This window comes from Pangasianodon hypophthalmus, chromosome 7 (assembly GCF_027358585.1).
Source record: "Pangasianodon hypophthalmus isolate fPanHyp1 chromosome 7, fPanHyp1.pri, whole genome shotgun sequence".
Lineage (NCBI taxonomy): Eukaryota > Metazoa > Chordata > Actinopteri > Siluriformes > Pangasiidae > Pangasianodon > Pangasianodon hypophthalmus.
The window spans coordinates 23,191,783-23,213,028 of record NC_069716.1 but is presented as its reverse complement, the minus strand read 5'-3'; the positions used below and the strand labels follow the sequence as shown (position 1 = coordinate 23,213,028).

The 21,246-nt window shown below is 36.8% G+C and overlaps 1 protein-coding gene across 10 annotated transcripts in view; it reads right to left on the bottom strand.

Moving 5' to 3' along the window:
- The window catches only part of magi2b (membrane associated guanylate kinase, WW and PDZ domain containing 2b), a 123,361-nt gene that overhangs the window by 54,712 nt on the left and 47,403 nt on the right, over positions 1-21,246 (bottom strand). For 9 of the 10 annotated variants that reach the window (XM_053235554.1, XM_034305947.2, XM_034305950.2 and 6 more), the window contains exons 3-6: positions 15,115-15,234; positions 9,204-9,419; positions 6,385-6,604; positions 5,537-5,616 (exon numbers count right to left, since the gene is read on the bottom strand). In XM_053235554.1, the coding sequence (XP_053091529.1) occupies positions 5,537-5,616; positions 6,385-6,604; positions 9,204-9,419; positions 15,115-15,234 (636 nt within the window). The remainder of the gene's footprint in view (positions 1-5,536; positions 5,617-6,384; positions 6,605-9,203; positions 9,420-15,114; positions 15,235-21,246) is intronic. The other variant, XM_053235555.1, reaches the window with a different exon arrangement.

Sequence of the window (21,246 nt, the reverse complement as noted above, 5' to 3'; positions counted from 1 at the left end):
CACACCTCCTTCATACACCTCCTGCCACAATGCCATGCTTCCTTCACTAGATCAGACAAGCTCAAATGCAACATGCCCGTCAATGAGAGTGATAGACATAAAATCACATAATCCCACTGGAAATCTGCTAAACTTTAAAAATAATATTATACTAGTAAAAAAATAGATGTGAGTGCTTTCAGCCTTACAGACATGTTCATATGGATGAACTTTTGCCTGCTAGAACATACTGTACACAGAAACAGAGACACCCTTAAAACCAGACATCACACTGGGCTGCACACAAACACACTGGAGAAGGCTTTCAGCTGCTGAGAGAGGCAAAAAATAGATTGGTGCTCTAATGGGGAGAGGAGTATTAGCAGTCAAGTCACACAGAAGCACTTAACAGACTGGTAGAAAGGGATATTGATTTTTTTTTCTGGCCCAGATAAACTGCATTTCAACTAGGCAGAAGCTTTCAAACACAGCAAGTTTCGGTGTAGAACTCAGTGGTAACTAATAAACATAAAGATCTAAGAGCAAAGCCATGTACAACCTCTACTGGACATTTCTTAAGCATAAAGAGGGGAAACAAAAGGTCATGTCTGTTTGTCTCTCCTGTTTGTTTTGTGGATTAATTGATTGAAGACATTACAAACAGCATGTTATATATTTTAAACTTTCAGTGAGCTGCACTCGTCTGTTTTGTGCACGTGATGCTGCTGCATTAAAGCAATGGGTTTTTTCATGCATGGAATTACAGTCGATATACAGAAAAAAAACCCCTAAATGTTACCAAAAACTCACAGGTTGTATGAGCTGTAGGTTGTAACCCACAAGATTTAGAAAATTTATTATGAGGGTAACTGTGTAAAGGCAAGGTAGCAGCATAGAGCCTCAGATCAAGTTTCCTCAGGTTTCCAAAGGCAGTGTAGCACTAAATGCATTGTTAATTCATAAAGTTATTTATGTATTATATATATATATATATATATATATATATATATATATATATATATATATATAAACTTCCTATGAATTTTATATGCCTTTAATTAACAGACAAACTCCAAGTTGTTTTGTAAGTTCAGAAACACTTGCAAAAGTAGCACATATTTCTTACGCCTCTAAAAAGTTACTCATTAATGCTTATTATTATGGGGAACTCAATAAAAATGAATTTCACAGCACACCAAATAATGAATTCCAAATACCAAACTATATGAATCAAATCAGTTTGTATCTACCAGGAAGTTAAACCATCAACCTTTCCACTACACAAACTTTATCAGCTAGACTCCACACTAGTCTATATTCTATATATTCTATTGCTGCTCTGGCTGACTTAATGCTTTCTTCACCAAAAATAAACTCTTAATGAGGCACCCTTGTTCAGTAGCCATCACTCTGACGATGTCCACATCATGTTTTCTTTTTCGTTACAGCAGCAAATTGAAGCTCAGCTCCATTTCATACGTAGATACACTTTACTATGCCAGACGTGGTTTTTCTGCTGCATTATGCATGACTTACTGATTGGGGTGTTGTGTCCTCACATAGTGGAGAATTCCACTGGTGAAAGTGCTGCCCCTGTTTGACCGAGTCATCAACAACCAAAGAAGAACGACAAAAACAGCCAGATATAATGAGTCGAATATTCAGTATCATCAAACTAATTTGGCCAAATACTGACTGGGTTACATTGCCTGAACTTTCAGTGCATCCCTAGTGGCCAGCATTTATTTATTCGTGAATTTGATTGCAAGCTCTGCCTTGAGAAAGCAGGTACTTAGTCACATAGCCTGAGCTAGCTAAATAAGGCTAAGGAACAAGAAGTGTTCTTTAATAATCAGCATTTACTTAGAACTGGTTAGTGTTTTTTTGTTTCTCAGCAAACTTACTAAGCTCCTTAAAGGAAACTGTTAAGTGCTAGCTGCTAACACATAGTACTGTGCAAAAGTCACGTGCAAGGAAATGCTGTAGAGCAAAGATGCCTTCAAAAATAATGAAATTAAATGTTTCTACATTTAAAAAATACTATAAAGAGCAGTAAACAGTAATAAATGAAACAAAGTCAATATTTGGTGTGACAATCTCTCGCTTTAAAAAAAATAGTAGTCTCAGGTGCAGTGTGTGCAGTTTTATAAGGAAATGAGCTGTAAGTGTTACTGAGCATCGTGCAGAAGCAGCCACAGTTCTTCTGGAGACTTTGACTGTCGCACTTGCTTCTTATTTCTGCAGCAAAACCCAGCAGTCTTCATTATGTTTTTTGTCTGAAAAGTGTCTCTTACGTAACATGCTGCTTTCTTTACTGACATGCAAACATTTTTCTGTAACATTTAATTTTGTACTGGAAATCTAAGATGTTTTTGTACTGAATCAATAATGTAGAAGTCATAAAATAAAAATCTATAACAAAGTTTTTACTAAAAAAAATATGGTGCCTAAGACTTTTGCACAGTACTGTATATTAGCACCGGTGCTAGCTTTCAACATGTATTAGAAATTACTGAACAATACAAGAACAACCTGAATAACTTATTTAGAATACAGTTTATTTTATTGTTATTGTTTTGGTGGAAGCAGGTGATAGGATGAACAACTGTGCAGTAGTGTTGCATTGTAGAACAATCTCACAACATGAATTAGGGCATAATATGACAAATTGCCAACATGTTATATTCATGTTTGACTATTCATAAATTCTTAAATGCATTGCAACAGTTAGAATAAATATAAAATACAGTATGTTACCATGCTATATTTGACTGACTTAAACAAGCAGATATTTTTTCTTGTTTACGTGGCATTGTAATTTGTATAATGTGTGTGTGCACAGTTACTGATGGATTACAGTAGTGTAGTAGTAGTTTCGACTTCAGTTTTCTCTCATATAAGTACACCAGTGTATTCTGACTATTTGTAAAAGGCTTATTACATTTGTATGAACTGCTGGTTTTCTAATAAGCTTTTCTTTCATAGTAAGACAGGAGCTGTCCCCTTATTATATTTACATAGAAGTTATGCTTTAAAAAAATGGACAGTCCCTCAGTAATTTTCACTAAAATTTCACCAAATTACAGGAAATATATAAAAGTTAGGCTTTAAAAAATCAAGATATACTTACCTGTACCCAAATAACCCAAAAAGTTGATAGACATGTATGAACGGAAGACATTCCATCTATCTATAACAGCACAGAAACCTCTTAGTATTAACATTACAACTTTTTATAGTTTATGTTTAACTAAACCTGTATTACAGACTCTTCATATATAGTGAAACTGTTGACGTGGGTTCTGTGTGTTTATAGTTTAGCTCAGTATAGCCTCGTTTATTTCTGCTTAGGCAGATACAGAACCTGGAGGAAACGCACACAGACACGGGGAGAACCTGTGAAACTCCACACAGACAGTAATCTGAGATCAGGATGGAACTGGGGACCCTGGAGCCGTAAGGCTTTGTGTGTCCAAGCTTGTTCTCTTTGTTTTAACGTGTAAACAAATCCCCATGCCCCGTGTCCACACATGTCTCGGTCTGATTCTTGTCACACTATTTGAAAGCCTGTTATTGTGGCATGAAGACTGCAGCCACTTCTGACCGAAAAATCAGATCACTATTATAAAATGCCTCTAAAGGATCATGAGATTGATAGCATGATTGTCGTTTGTGAAGGTGGATGAATCTTCAGTATCTCAATCACAGGTATGTCAGTCACTGAAACTACCTGTCCATCTTCGGATGAGTTCGCAGTCTCACATTCCCTTAAAAACACTGTTAGAAGCAGCATTGGTGGCAAGACAAAGCTTTGTCACAGAAAGCTCCAGCATTTCAGGATGAACTGAAGCTATTTTTTGAGGACACATCAGGAGACATCAGACAGAATAATGCTTCATTATCAGTGAGCATCCTCTTAACTGGGTTGGTGATTAATAGACGTAACCACTCAATCACATATAAAGAAGAGGCTCCGCTGTAATTACAGCAAATCTTCAGTCAAGCAGATGAGCAGTGAAGTGACAGAATGACAGACTGGCAAGACTTCGCTGCTTGTGTTCTGAACTCAAACACTGAAGATGTAAGGATTTAAGTTTCACATCTCAACAGCAGTTTGACCAAACAATAGCCAAAAAACATGCACTGGAGCAAAATGATGTGATGTAAAGAGACAGAATCAAATCTCACAGCCGAAACGTTGGCCAGTGACTTGCTGTCATTTTGTCTAATGCATAAACACAACGCAATACATCAGAACCTTTCCTTAAAGAGGACAATAAACATATAATTGTTTACCTTAGTCTGTATTAATGCACTTAACTTGCTGCATTGCATCACATACCACTTTAGTTAGATTTCTGGGCAACAAAACATGAGACTGAGCATCACACTGGGATAGTTAGTAAATCCGTCCACCATTTTGATAAGTAAAATATCGTAAAATAACAAAATAAGCTTTGACCAATGCAAAAAGAATAGAAGAAATAATTTTGTTTTTGATAAATATTTGTGTTATGGATGATGTTATAATAAGTAGTGATAAAACGTACAAACGTTAACTTCATCCCTAACCTTAACCTTTGTATAGTTTCATACTTGAGCTGTTGAACTACTGCTCACTATTCAGGCAAAATTAGCATTCTTCTACTGCAAAAAAAAAACCTATACTCTCAATTCCATACTTGTGAGGGCCTCATGTAACTCTCTCTAACACTAAGACCAACCATACACTGTCTCTGATGCAAAGTCCATGATCCTGAAACTTATAGTACACAAATCCTATGCTCAAGTAAAAATGCAACTACTCTTTTAAATAAACACTCTAGTAAAAGTAGAAAAAGAAAGCTTCACAAAAGAAAAAGACACCTGCCTCAAACCACATGCTGATTTAAGTTACTGATGGAACCAAGGAACGTGGGAAAACATTAACTAAGGCTAACTAACAGCAACTTTATTCCTAATCTCTCAAATGTTAGCTAGCATAATAATAGCTCTTATGGTAGTTGAATGGCAATAGCTAGCTGTGACAATATCAACTGCCTTGATAAATACTGTACTTAGTGTACATATAAACAGATAGATTACAGTGATTGATATTAGATCTCGTTCTCGCTGTCACATCTGTTAATGTTTAGATCAACTTCAACTGCTTGAAGATCTCCAATGCATAGCATGCTAAAAAAATCACCTTAAGATGTTAAAAAAACGTAGTGATGTAGTGTTAAAATGTAGCTCTACATTTCTACATTTCTTCTGAAATGTATGAAATAAAAGTCAAGAGTGTTAGGTAGAAGAAAAACTCACAGATAGAAAAAATAACAAGCTTACGTACAGTAACAACCTCTGACTATGCTAATCAGAAACCTAACCTTAATCAGCTCTGTAACTAGGCTTCGGCCACCAGACACCTCTAAACACCAAGATGGCTAAATCATGTCTTGGAAAAACCTTAACATACTGTGAACAGTTTCACTTCTTGGAACTGCACACATTCATTATTCTTGTACACACATACACACACACACACACACACACACACACACACGAGTATACTTACCGTCGTCCTCACATTCCTCTGGCGGTTTGGCCTTCTTGGCTAATCGAGGATCAAGCCATGATGTTGTTTTGGTGTTGTGACTAAGAAGAAACGGGAGGAAAAAAAAAAAGAAGAAGTTGGATGAACTGCTGACTGCTGAGGTATTTACTGCTCGATTTTCCTGCAGTCCTTCTGGGATTATAACACAAATGAAGATTTATACCAAAACGAATCTACTCCACCTCCTTCTGCAATATAGCTGCTATATGTGACTCCATCAGCACATGGCTTATAAAGAGCTACTCAGGGTGATAAAGCGTTCGCTCGAGTGGTAATAAGTATACAACGAGCAAGATTCAAGATATCCCACAAGGCCATTGGCATAGAGGGTGGGAGAGTTCCAGTTAACAGGATAGCAATCAATAATTTTAATGAGTCTCTTGCCTCCCATTAAAAGGGGAACAGAGGAGGAGAAGGAGGAAAACATCTCTCTCTCTCTGTCTTTCCTATTCACTCACTCTGCTAGTCTTTATTCTGTCTTGTCTCTGAAACCAATTTAAGCTTCATTCATCAGTATGCAGCTAAACCTCAATATGATCTGTTGTCCCAATTCATGGCCAAACCAACAGACACAAAATAAAAGAACTGCAATTCAGTTAACTTTAATAAATAAAAATGCTGAATGTTTTAGGTTTTTACATACGCACATGAATAATTCATATATCCATGACACCAGGCAAAAAGAGGCTACGCTAATTTCTCCACATAATTCATAGCGTTGCTCAGACGCTCTCCATTACCCAGCAGCGTGCATCTCCATATGCTCTGTGTCTTAGTTTGAAGTATGCTTTAAAGTGCACTTCACTCACTCGATGAAGTAGACTTCTCCTTTCTCGGTATAGGCCATCTCCCAGTTGTCGGGTAGCGGGCCGAGCTCGTCGTTGCCCTGTGAGTCGGCCGGGGATTTGGGGGCATCGTGCTCCTCTTCAGGGGCGTCTGTGCCTGTCAGGGTGGGTGTCTCAGCAGGGCATGACTGCGGGGGCACGTCGCCTGACGCATCAGTGCTCTTGTCTTCGTGCTCACTTGATTCTGTAAGGGAGAAATTTCATATATTTAAAGCAGAGGTGACCATATGACTAAAGAAATTATTTTAAACGCAAATGTAAAGAAGAGTTTAAAGTTAAGGACAGTAAAATAATGCAACACACACAGGCCGGAACCACCAAAGAGTATGTGTACACATAGACATCTAAAACACGGACCAGCAGTTAATAAATAAACTCAGAGAAGAACAGTCTCAGTTACTGTGTTTGTATTTTTTTCCCCAGTCGTATCATATAAGATGCACAATACGAGGGGAGACCCAAAAACTCCCCGAAGTGTTAAAAAAATCTAGTGTTATAAAACTTACAGCATTTCTTCTTTAATCCCTTTCAAAGTACTCTCCTTGTGATGCCATACACTTTTCCCAGTGTTTCTCTTATTCCTGGAAACATTTCCTGCAGTCATCTTTTGTCATCTTGTCTAGCGCTTCTGGTGTTTTTTTTTTTTTTCCAGATTTCTTCCACTATGGCAAATCTTTTCCCCTTCCGTCTCATTTTTAATTTTGGAAACAAAAAAAAAGTCACAAAGAGCGAGATCTGGTGAATGCGGTGGACGTGAAAAGAAAATAACCACACTGTTTCTGATTAAAAACTCCTTGGTTGACAACGCAGTGTGTGCAGGTGCATTGTCATGGTGCAAGAGCCACTTCTGGGTGCACCACTTCTCCAGAGGTTATTTTCCTGAGGCTTTCCCATAGACGTCTAAGTACTTCAATGTAAAATCGCTACGGTGCGCACACTGTGCACGCACACCACAATCGAATTCTGGAATTTCTAAGTTCACCCTCGTGATACAGCTGTATTTAAAGCTTGAAAAAATTTCAGTGGTCCCAAAAACTATTCAAATATTAAGAACTCATAATTTTTAATTTAATTTAATTTAATCATAAGAAATTATAATTTCCATCAACGGTCAAGGACGTGCAGGAACGTTTTTTATAACAAATTTCCAAACAATTCCTTTCTTCTGCCTCTGTCAGATATAGATGTTTTCACCATCTACGAACCACAGGACTACAGGGTTTCACAGTTCTGAGTTTTTTGTGGCTCATTTCAGTGTTTTCGCAACTCTACCACACCTGACTTACTAAGCTTGATGTGTTACAGCAGGAATGAAACTAAATAGTAAAGCAGGGAGGCAAATAATAGTCTACATTAAAAAGGCTCTGGTAGGAGACTAATCTTTTGATCAATCTCTTTGAGTCAAGTTCATTCAAATGCTCAAGAAAGATGGAATTTTGTGGTACAGTTTTAGAGATGTTCTTTTATTCCAGACTCTACACTGTAATACACTGTATCTGGGAAATTCTGCTAGATTTCCTTTGTGTTGTTTCGGATAGCGGTGTAGATGTGTCTGTACTATACATACATTATACATACTTTAACCGAAACAGTGTGAAAGTTTAGAGCAGCACGGAGCAAGCTTTCTACAAAACAGACAACAATCTGTATTCTCAGTTAGTCAATACGGAGCCCTGGGCAGAAAGCTGTGCAGGAATAAAGGACAGTCTACATCACATACGTCTGAAGGTTAAAAAAAAAAGTGGCTAGCTGTATCAATAAACTGAATTTCAATTTCAAAAACACGCCCTTCAGATGTACTGAGAAACCTCTGTGTGTGTTCAAAACACTTTCAAGAAAGATTTCTAGTTTGAACTTGCAGGCACTTCATTCAGACTGGGACTCAAAGAGGACTCCATATTCCAGTGGAGTGTTGTGGGTCAGACAATATCGACATAAACATCACATCCACCAAACATGAAAAAAAACCAACGTGAGCTAGGTAAGTCTGAGTTCTCTCATTGCCTCGCAACACTATTGGACCAACCCAGTCTCACAAAAAACGAAAACAAAACATGTTTGCATGCAACTAATCTGCAAAACCTTCTATATGATAAACATCAGTGTTCTGGCACAAGCATACGTCGCATAACAACATGAAAAATATTCACTCAGATGTGCCGTATGCCACGTACGGCACCAACAGAATTCAACCAAGCCCACCTCTACCACCACACTATCTGAATAAGGTCAATATGTAATAAAACGATTTACAGCTTTTATTAACACACTGAGTGTAGCTCGCTTCATTCACGACATGATTAGGCTTACTTCTGTGCAAACACAATTGGGCTTGTAAGCCATGTGTTAACAAGGTACAGTACCATGGTTGTTTTCAAAATGAGAAAAGATTATAGTCTGTAAATTATTAGGCTACACAGAACACAGAAATTTTCCATTTTCTGTTGCTTTGAAAATAGCCATGTTACTGTGCCATGTTACCATGTGACTTGCAAGCCCTATTGTGTTTGCAGAGAAGATGAGAAGTTTCATGAGCCCAGCAGGACTCATAATTACGTCATAAAAAGCATAAACCTTACGCATGAAGGGAGCTAAACCATGCATGTCCTGCCTCGAGTTGATTCTTGGGAACTGAATCATCCCTCAGACTGAGAGAAAATAATATCATTGGTGGTTTTTACAAGCTGTCTGCCTCCTAAAATATGGTGAACATCACCATTTTCCAACGTTCTGTCAGAAAACAAGCAAACATGGCTGTCCCACTTTGAGCAGGTTATGCTAACCTGGCGTGATAGCAATGCCGTTGCCGTTAACGACAGGGCTCTCCTCCTCCTCTTCCTCGGGAGGCTCGATGCTGTCCTTCTCCATGTTGCTCACTGACTTGTTCCTCTTCCTCTTCCCCTCAGCACTGGGGCGAGCACCTGGCAGCAGCTGGTCAGTCACATTAAACAGCATGTGCGTGGGCTCTGCCGGGGGTTTGGGCGTGCCATAGAAGTTATCTAGAACCAAAAGAGAACCCTTTACTAATCTACATCTGAGAACGTGAGTATCCTTCAGGCTATACCATGCAATCATTCAGCACAAAGATCTCATGAAAGACAGCAAAAATGAAATGCCAAAGTCCAAAAAAAAAACCCCTTTGCTTTAAAAAAGGCACAGGCATTGCTTAGTATGCGGCTTGATTTTTTTTGCGCGACTTTTTAATCATGTTTTCAGTAACTCTGCCCGGTTTCTTTTTTTTTTCCTCTTAGTATGTGTGATGTTTGTTATTAAGGTGACCTCTATAACAAAGAGCCCAAACCTTTTATTCAAGATTAAAAAGAAGTCATGTGTATCGGGGGGAATCTGGTTTAATGATTAAAAATTGAGTACGAGTGTGTGTGTGTGTGTGTGTGTGTGTGTGTAAGCGGCAGAGGTTTATGAATTCATTTGCGGGTCTGTGGGGAGAGAGAGGAGGGCTGATAGTGGAGTCCAGAGCTGTAAGGAAAAGTTCAATTACACACTGTGACCCAGAATTATACCCATATACTGAAATACCCATATACTCTTCTTATAGAGAAAATATAGACACAACCATGGAAGTATTTTCATTTTTCATCTTACTGATACATTTGTAATGTAGTGAGGAATAGCAGAAATCGCTACTCATTACTAGAGATGTGACAGCATATGGATATAACTACATACCGGTCAAAGCTACGTCTTCAGTTCCGATAACAAGGTAGAGTTTTATTCATTTTGCTGCATTAAATCACAAGCTGCACTGCATTTAGTTGCATTCCGTGGTGGTTCTTGATTATATATTTATTAATTAATTGACTGATCATTGATAGATAAATCTACATTATTCACTTAACCAATTAATTTGTCAGACGGCCCAGTGCAACAAAAGTCTGTCTCCTGTTGATTTGAAGTAATGACTACACTCAATGCAATAAATAATAATCTATATTTTTTCCTGAATAATAAATAATTCTAAGTAAAATATTGAGCGAAATAAAATCAGGATTATTAATTTTGAGCAGCCATACAAAGAAAAGGTTGCTTAAGGGTTAACAGTTAACAGTAGCGTTCTATAAGGGGTTCTACTTAGAACCATTTCTAAAAAGAAAACTCTCTGGTGTAGGATTCGATCTTTTCGATTTCCCCAGAAGAACAAACCGAGGAACGCTTTAGGACGTTAGACGGAGAAGTGTAGCATGAAAGAAATGTGTAGTTATTCTATAACATGTCATAGTGTTATAGATCAGATCACAAAAAAAATCTCTGACTGGATCTATTGTGCATTTTGTACATATACTTATCAAAAGGGAAGAAAAGTATGCAGTTTTTAATCAGAAATTATATTTCTGATATATAATATATTTTTGTACATTTATCATGTGGATTAATGTTCTATAACAGAAGCTCTGACAACAGCTCCGGCTGTGACTCAAATCACAAGTTTGCATTAATTTACTCGTTCTAATACTGGTTCTGATCTCAGCATTGCTATTTGTACTTCTGGTTAGATGCTAACTGCATTTCACTGGCTCTGTACTTGTATTCTGCCCAATGACAATAAAGTTAAATCTAATCTAATCTAATACATTTTTGTTTCTATAGTAACAACTCATTCACAGGGACTTGTATGGCAGAGGCTTTGTATACTCTAATTCTAATAATAAATGGATTAAAAACATTTTGTCATTTAATTCAGAAAAAATATATAATCATTAATTTGGGGAGGTTTGCTGTGCGGAGATGTTTATTTACAGTGGATATAAAAAGTCTACACACCCCTGTTAAAGTGGCACGTTCCACAACATCAAATGTACAATTAAAATATAATGTTATGTAGAAAGTGGTGTTTATTAGTAATTACACATTTTAATCATTGGTAAATTGCTGTGCTCTAAGAGAAATTAAACACTTTGGGACTTGGTGTTAGAGATGTTATATACTTCATGTCATGGCCGCATCACACCACCCTGTTGTTGACTGTTTTCCTGTAACAGCATACACCATTGTATTTTACTCCTTACTTATTTTATAATCCTTTCCAAATACTCTTAGGAAAAAACTTTAGTGCAGTTCATGATGGACCTGAAACTCGTACATGTAGCCTTTTGCCCTCTTTTCAGTACAGTGTTGTAAGCAAGAGTCAAACAGACATGAAATGAAAATGAAAGACATGCTGTTGACAAACAGGCATGGCTGTGAGCCTAGTCAGACTCCATCTCCCACACACTGCTCTCACACTGTGCTACACACATGGCACCATGATGCAGTATGAAAGATCATCAGTGTGAAGTCTGGACCCAAAAGAAACCTGCACCTGAAAACCAGTGCACACACCTGACAGCGAGCTCCCTCAGACCCAGACTGCGAAATTCTTCCTCTGTGTGTGAGATGTGTACCTCAGGTTACGTATAACCGTGTCAGAATATATTCACTAATAGTGTGCATGTGCATTCTGAGAAGGTGTTTCAGATAAACAGATGCTTATATTTTATAAAAATCGGAGTAAGCCAATTAGTGAGTGTAAATCATTATGAGTATGAACATTATGAGTATGATACTACTATAGCAGATTATATTATTGTATTTAATGAATTGACTTCCTGCTGTGAATTTCGTTGTACATTTATTACTGTTGCTAGTCAAATGGGGTCCTTTATATGGTATTTCACTACAATAGCTAAAAAAAAAAATAGTGCACATCCTATTCACATATGTATTTGTATTTGTTTAGAAAACACTATCTGTTCAATCCGTATAATGTATTCATCAAGTACATGTACGCTGCTTTGAAGCTGCTTGCTAGTTTGCTAATATTATGCTAGCTTAGTGTGTAGTTTACTTTTTATTTTATTCATATTTCATTCATATTACCTATTATAACTCTTCATAATTTTATGTAAATGCTTTTATTTTTATATTCTATTGCTATCTGGCACAACCTATAAATAACAACAGTTTCTTTACTGTGTTTTTATTGTGTACTTGGCTTTTTCTGTAACAACCACAGCTTTTAACTGTAATTGTCTTGTGAAATAATGTTAAACTGTTTACATAATAGGTATAATGGTGTCATGTTAGCAAACAGGTAATCACTTGATGCTTGTAGTAGGCATCTGCCACCTGCCAAAATGCCTAAACTCCAGAATAAAATGTCTCACTGCTAACATAATCCGCCACTTAATGTTCAGTGGGCTCGCAATATGCATAAGGAAAACTTGATTTGCCAAATTCTACACCATAAAATGTTATTGTTACTAAGGTCTTTTATTTTAAATTAAGCACAGTTTTATATCCACTAAACATCCACAGACAAAATATAAATACTTCCAGATATAAAGCTGTAAAATTCTGTGCTGTTGTTATAGACGAACGAAACATCCAGAGCTGGAGCCCCTGATTCAAGGCCAGAGCAGCACCGCCTCTAACTACAGCTCTGAAAATGCACAGTGAGGCGGAAACCCTACCAGCCAAATATAGTCCAGAACAAAGGTTCTGTCACACGACTGTGAATACAATATGTATTGCCTCACGTTTACACACACGTTGAGTGGGGAAAAAAATCACCAGCCAAACATCCGCTATGTGATGGTAGCAGACTTCCGAGAACAAGACAGCAAATGACTGAAATCGCTGCACAGAGACGCTGCAGAACCCTATACCTCACCTCACCCCATTCCTCCCCTCGACTGGAGCTGTCAAAATGGCAAAAATGAACACCCCAATACTGACAACGATGAGCCCAAATTAAGCAACTCTGTACATCCTACTACCTCTGCTTTCACACTGCTGTGAAAATGGGACATATTTATAAACAGGGCAACAATGCCCATTTATGAATTATCAGTTTAGTTAGTAAGTAGAAGATTTGCCGAAGCTCGAAACATCCAAACACTCGTGCACAACTCCACAGTAATGAGAAAGGCTGATAGAGGTGTTCATATATAGCATGAAAACTGGGTCAATGTGTTGGTTTTCTCACAGGTACATATTTTGTACCTTTAATTAGAGAAACATAAATATAGTATTATATTAGTGTTTAATTGGACCTATAAGAACATTGTTGTACCTTTGAGAGTACACACACATGCACACACACACGCATGCACAAAAATGGTGTGGTAATTAACAATGCACTTTGTGTATACTGCTATTTGAACATATTTTTTGTCATATTCTATTAAAAATTTTAAATGTGTGCTTAAATAAGGGACTGAAAACTACATAAGTGTTAATCCATATCCAGAGTTCAGTTTCGCAAGCAGTGAGGATTTAATACAGAAATTGCGCAAACTGGTATATAGATCTCAAAAGTAACTCTGGACTTACGTTCCATTCAGAAGTTGTGCAAGAGTTGCGGACGTGGGCGGAGTTTGGCTAAAACAGAGGCGTGTCTTATTTATGCACAATTCTGATCTAGGGCATATCAAATTGTATTGCAGTATTAAGTCCCCTAACACTGACTGACGGTATGATGAAAGCACATAATGTCATGCTACAAATGTTTTGGGCTGTAAATACATGAAAAAAACACTGGAATGTCATGTGAGGCCAATATTAATTATATAAATGTAATTAAATAATAGTATCGTCTATTTAAAGCGGCTAAATTAAGTGCATACAAGTAAATGGCGACGCATGATATTACAAAAAATGCTAAATAACAGGATGTGCTGGATCAAGTGCTATTTTATAAGCTGCTGAATAATGAGCTTGGAAGCTATTTTGTTCAATTAAATCAAATTTACAGTGATAAATGTGATAATTGCAACTAGGACTATTCATACTGAAATAGCTTGTCAATATACTGTCAGTGCTTCCCATCTTTTTGTGTTAATATATCAGTGTATCAGTCTTTTTGTATGTCAAATAAATACACCACGTTATATTTGACAGCATAGAAAAATAACACTATTTCTTTATTCAGTCCACATTTGCTATACCTGACTTTTTTAGGTGGTCATGATGCTATTGAAAAATCTCCATCTCAGCTGCTTCTACTCAAGAATTTACATAATCTCTATGTCGCACCCAGAAAATTGATTTACGTCCCTGCCTAACTAAAGTACGCAAATTTCATTACTTAAAAATAAAGTAACTTTTGATCCTAAGTCTTCGACATAAATCACCAGCCCATCATGTGTGAAATGCTTTTTCGTGTGTGTGTGTGTGTGTGTCAGTGTGTATACATATGTGACAAGTGTTGACATGTTTAATGATATTAAAACTGAATCCCACAAGTTAATATTAACATGGATTAGCAAATATAGCTACGAAACCTCAGTTAAGCTAACAGAAGTCTGATTATTTTATAGCTAACAACATAAAGAAATAAATACTGTGTAGCAAAACCATTTCTATCATATCAAAACCTAACACTAGCTAAAATATCAAGTGCAAACACTTAGTTAATAGATCAAGATCTAACACTAGCTACCATACTGAGAGCTAATGCTAGATACCAAACTGAAAGTTAAAACTAGCCACCATACTGAAAGTTAGCACTAAGACCAGTTAACATATTGAGAGCTAACTCAGCTAAAACATCAAGAGCTAACACTAGCAAGATATCGAGAGCTAACGCAAGATAAAATATCAAGAGCGAACACTAGCAAGATATCGAGAGCTAATATATATATATGGATTCTGAGTCTGAGAGAAAAACAAAGAATGAACAAAGTACACTTTACTCACCTTCATATGTTCCACTCTCTAGTAAAGCCCCACTTTTCTCTAATTCCATAAACCGGTCGACACTCACAAAGTTGTAGTCCACGCCTGGGACCTCTCCCTCTTTCGGTTGTCGCGTGGTGCCTGGTCATAGAGAAAATGTGCTTTTCAGAATTCCATTATTATTTTAATTATACAATATCTAATACATATGTAATATATTCTGTTTTACCACAGTGCTATTAAATTCTCAATGATGATTAGTCAGAAAGTGTTGATTCATTTTCTATAGCAGCAGCTCTGACAATAGTTATGGCAATAATTCCAATAATGCGCTCGTTCTACTGTTTCTATAGCAACAACTCATTCACAGGGACTTGTACGGGGGACAATCTACATAATCTAAGGCTAATAATAAATGGACTGAGAACAAACACGTTATTGTGTTAAGTCATCGATATGGCTACGTTTATTTCGCATTTATGGAACGTATCTCGCACGTCAGCACTTTGTAAAGGTTTTCCACCATAGGAAAGTCTTCAGGACTTTATGCATTTTCTGGTTTCTCAGTAACAAGACAAGCTGCAGGCGAAAATTTAAGTAACAATACCAACTAATTTGACTTGTGGACTTTCCACAATATTAAATGCAACTACAAATTGATAAAAAAAAGTACTATGTGTTGTTTATTAATAAATTAAGTGCTTTAGTCTAAATGCTTTAGTCTAAGTGGAATAGAACTCCTCAGGACATGCTGTTAATGGAAAATTATCAACTTCTTAGGAGTAAAAGTGACTCAGTTGTGCATTGGGTCACATCACACAACACTGTCACTGATTTTTTCCCTATACCAGCATGCCTATATCCCTATAACAGTGTTTTATGACTTTTATGTGAATAAAGCCATAGACACTGGCTTAAGTTCTGACTGTAATCTAAGAAGCAGTGAGCTACATATCTAGCAGCGCTGATATAATTTTATCCTTAAAACTCTCTCAATCCCTCTACACTTCTCTGAGCCCTTGAAATGCTGTTAGAGTAAGAGTTCGGCTTGAAATGAGTTTCCAAATACAGTGTAGAAGGGTGAAATGCCCAGCTGGAGACAGAACTTTGCAGTCAGGCCAGATCTCGGCTAGCAGCAGGTCTCTGAGCTTTATGGTGGCCCCCTGAAGAGTCGCTGTCTCACAGAGACAAGGCAGTGACAAACCTGACACTCCTCACAACTTCCTGCAGGATTTCTACCAAACACCACAGTTATGCATTCAAACTCCGGGGACTGAGTCAACAAAAAATTTGAAGACGTTTAAGATAAACGTTATCTCACAGCGCTTTGGGAGGCATGAGTACAGGGAGTACATTAAGGATGGAATTTTATGTGAGTTCACAGCGTGAGAACAGATATGCTATTACAGGTCTTCAGAGAAGCTTAATGATCATAATCAATAACAACAGGCATCCTGTAATCAGGGCAACGTGATTACACGAAACCCTGCAGCTCCTGACCGTGGAGAAAGATTGAATCATGAACCAGAAATGAGATTCGCATTGTGAGTACAAGACATACAGGAGAGCAATCTCATATAAAGGATCTCATATAAAAGCATCTTTTCTTTAGGGCAAAATTGAAATCTTGAAGAAAAATTTACTTGAAGGAGAAAATCTGAAATTATGCAAGCAAACTCATAGTTCATATAGAATCACAATCATGAGTGTCGCTTCATCCAACTAATATCAGTGATGCTATTAGAGCTAAAAGGAATTTAACAAATGCACACCGTGTAAGTTAAGACTTGTTTATGTTTCCTTATAAACAGGCTAACATCCAGCTAACAGTTTGCGGTTAGTAAAACATTTTCAAAACCTTCCAGTTTTAGGAATGTTTGGTTCTCAGAACATAAAAAAAAAATCTGCCAAGTTTTTAGGTGTTCTGTGAACGTTTTTCCAATACAATGTTGTTGTAATGTTTATTATGTTTGTTAGGAACTATTGTTTCCTTATTTATCTTTTATTCTACCTGGGAATGTTGCGTGAGGAACGTTATACATAAATCATTATTACAGCAGATACACGTAGAACATTGGAGGAACACTGTTTTCGTAATGTTACAGCCTAACCTTAAAATCACCTGAATGTTTTGATAACATCCTATTAGCTATGTGTAGCCTTCGGGACTTTGGAAAAGCATCTGGAAAGCACCTCCACAGCGATTATCCACGTATGAAGTGGTATGAAAGGGCTGGTTGATACTTTTTATATACAACAGTTTTATAAACAAGAAATAAATATTGAGTAACTGACATATCAGACACTACATAGTCAATAATCTTGTTTATTTTTATATATTATGAAAAAATTCCCCAAAGAAGTTGAAGGTGGATAGAGGGATAGAGTGTTGCGTGTTGCCATAGACAGTCTGTAGTAAGTGTTGTAACGGTTTCAACACAACAAACTATTGCTAGATTTGGAATTTTATGTCGTGAACACACTCAAGGAGAGTGAAGTAGAAACAGTGAAATGTCCCAGTACAGTTACTAAATACTAAATATCAGCACTCTTGGAACATCACTAGTCCAATCAGATTACTGGATCAGAACTAACTGTTGTATAATAACTAATATCTGTCATATACTCGAATCTGATTGGTCAGAAGGTGTTGATTTAATTTATAACAGCAGCTCTGATGTTAGTGCCGGGCTCCAAAACAAATCACAGGTTTATATCAATGCGTTTGTTCTAATATATTTCTGTTTATATAGTAACATCTTACACAGAGGCTTACATGAAGGACACTTAAATGGATACAGTGAAGTTTTCTGTGAGGTGAGGTTTATTTAGTATTTTTGGAAGGAGTCTCCAGTGTCAGTCAGAGGTAACACAGGAAAGTCTTCAGGAAGGGCAGCTTTGTTTCTTTATTAACATTACAAGCTGTGTTTTTGTATCTTATGAACTTCGAGACAGAAAAAGAGAGATTGGTGAGGGAACAGTTGTTTATAACGTGAGCAATACAGGAACTAACTTGATTTGCAGACATTACACAACAATAATGTATCTAGAAACAGATAAAAAATATGATGAAGTTTATTATACATATGCAATTGTTAGCATTGGCAAGTTGCTGTGGCAGAAGAATAAAACATAATAAAACACTTGCTGTAATTGGAAAAAGAATCAAATCAGCATTGCACAAGCCTTTTAAAATCTTTCTTAAATCAAGTGTAACAATTTTATCAACAGCATGGAATTGATGAATAAATATTTTTAAGGAAGTACAAATAACTGCTAAATAATTATAATCCCACTAGCAGTGCGGGGTCAGACAACTGTTCATCATTTACATCATTAGACCCATTCAGGGAAGGCGGATAAATTTAAAGTTGCAGCAGGAGGTGGAATTTTAATAACAATTATTCAATACTGTAATGCGCTGAACAGAACAGACATTAGCTGTTTGTGCTATAATTATGTGTACGTAGGCATATGCTGCTTATACTAAGTGAAATGTTTATAAGTATACCACAGAGACTAATTATTTTAATTTCTACATTTATTGTGACCTTTTATGTTTCTTTAAACATTTGACGTTAGTCTTATGGGGAGACTTATTCTAAATGATCCCTTTGCACCTTGGAATTTTATCTCTCCCTTAATACACATTTCCTCCTCTCTAAATACTTTCATGAGACCACTGAGAAGGAAGAGTGGAGTTATATAATGATTTTGCATTTTCATTTAAGCATGTCACCATTTTGTCTGAACATAACAACAAAACATGTGGTATAACCGAATACCCCTGACTGTTTATTAATCTGCTTGCCTCTTGTTTGATGGACGGACTGCAAATCAAAAAGAGCCTCCCACTGTTCTAAAGAAACATGAAGGCTTCAGGCTTTCAGACGTTCATTTCAGGTTGGTTCTGACAAAAAAATGAATGCTTTAGGGCAAATGTGATCTCACAGGTATCATCAGGACGTCATTGTTACTCACGGTAACCAGTGTTAAAGTCCATTTTTGAATTACTTGAATCATTTTCCATTCCATCCTTATTTTTTACAATAATAACAATAATAATAATAATAATAATAGTGCTATTGCAGTGTTTTTTAATGGAGGTTTATTGTGAGGCTACTGTTTGGCTGGATTTGTTAGCAAACTTAAATATCGTGTATGGGTCTTTAAGCCCACCCTTAATGTGAGTGTGTGTATACACACATTAGACTGATTGAACATGATTTGAACTTGCCATGTATAAGGATAGTTTAGACCTTGTGGGGACATGTGGATGGTCTCCTTGGGAAAAAATCTTTGTTTGGTTGATTTTTTTTAATTGCAGCTTTTATTTAGAAAAAAACTAAAATAGCCAAAAGGTTTCCTTTTAGTTACTGAGGTTGAGGTTAGTGTAAGGTTTAGGTGTAATCATAGCATTAATTTGCAGCATTAATAATTATGTCAATAGTCTTATATGGATTTGATTACTCTGGTTAGTTGATAAGATGATAAATTAATAAATGAAATTATTAGCAGTTTGACATATATATGTGTGTGTGTATATATTTTTATTATTATTATTTTTCTTATTGCTCAGACCAAGTATATAGCTCTTGTAAAGCATAATTTTTTCATGTAGTGATTCAGGAAGTATTTAATATCTGGGGGAGGATCACTGATACACATGCTACGAGACTAAATACAACAAGTAGTAGCAGTCAGACACGTTTTAGTCCAACGCTAGGGGAAAACCTGCACAGAAAATCACTGACGTGCATCTGGACGGGACTAATATTATCAGGCAAATGCTGGGAAAGAAAAAAAAAACAGTAGGCATTCGGCCTGTAATTTTCTCTAAGGAGGACGAAGAAAAACACAGACATGGCCAATCCAGACAGAAATAAAACCACAGAGTAGCACCTGTAAATTAGGAAAGTACCCCAGGACCCCATGCAAAAATGAATCCCATCCGGATAGGACTTATGGAAGGTTCTTACAAGGATAGCAAGTGCAAGCCAAACGTGTATATGTGTAGACATATATGTGTGGTGGATCGCATAAATTCATTTTACCTGTGATCATGGTCAGATAAACAAAGCAGTAAAGGTGTTATGCATTTTCAGATATATTTATCTATATATTAAAATCAGAGTATTACATAAGAACTGCACATTTCTTTAGTGATTATACAGTTACACAGTTATATTATTATCTTGTACACAAAAGTGAAGCAGCTACAATGCCTCTGCTAATCGAGGATTAAATCTGAAATTATGCAGACCCATAGCCCAGAGTTCCAGTGTAATGGATAGGGAGGTGTAGCAACATTATTCCTTATAACAACATTTCAAAAAGGGTCTTGGTCGTCTTTTTTTTCAACAGTGAGACTCTTTATCACGGCTTGAACAATGCCAACTATTAACCTTCAGGTGTGTTTCCCAGTCCAGCTGTGCAGTCGTGCTTTTGAAAATGCTAATCACAACTTGAGCGATCACTCAGATAGAAAATTCTGCTCACATTTCTTCAGAAATGATGCTTTGTTATTGAAGCCTCCTAATTGCTTCATAAATACGCTCTGACACCTGTCACAACTGCTTATCAGGAATTAGATCATTGTGCAACAGATGCCAAAGATTCAGCTTTAAAAGCTCTACAGGAATTAGAAATTAGTCAATGGGTCCCCGAGAGAGACTCGCTTTGTAAAACACGGACCACAATCACCCGTGTAAGTAAATTACAGCTGCGATCCGGATAGCCAGTGGCATGCTGAAATAACAAAGCCAGGCTCGTCACTCACATCTAAACACACACTGTGGATAAAAAGAGCATTTAATGGAGACTTACACGGCCAATAACAAAGACCTAATCAGACACCGGACAGAGTCTTATTGCTGAACAATTGGAAGTGGCTGCAATAAGCAGTTTCCTTTAGTGGGTACAGATAGACTCCACTTTTACAATTAATCGAGTAAACAGTCATTTGTCACAGTAGGGTGAGATAAATAAGAAGGAAATAATGCCCAGTATTATAGATAGTTCATGACTAACACAATTTTAGAACTCTTCATAAACATACCACTACTTTGTGTTGTTACAATAAACAATGTGTGTACCTGCAAACGTATTCATGCTGTCATACTGCTTATTATGTAAATTATGTATTATGTAAAT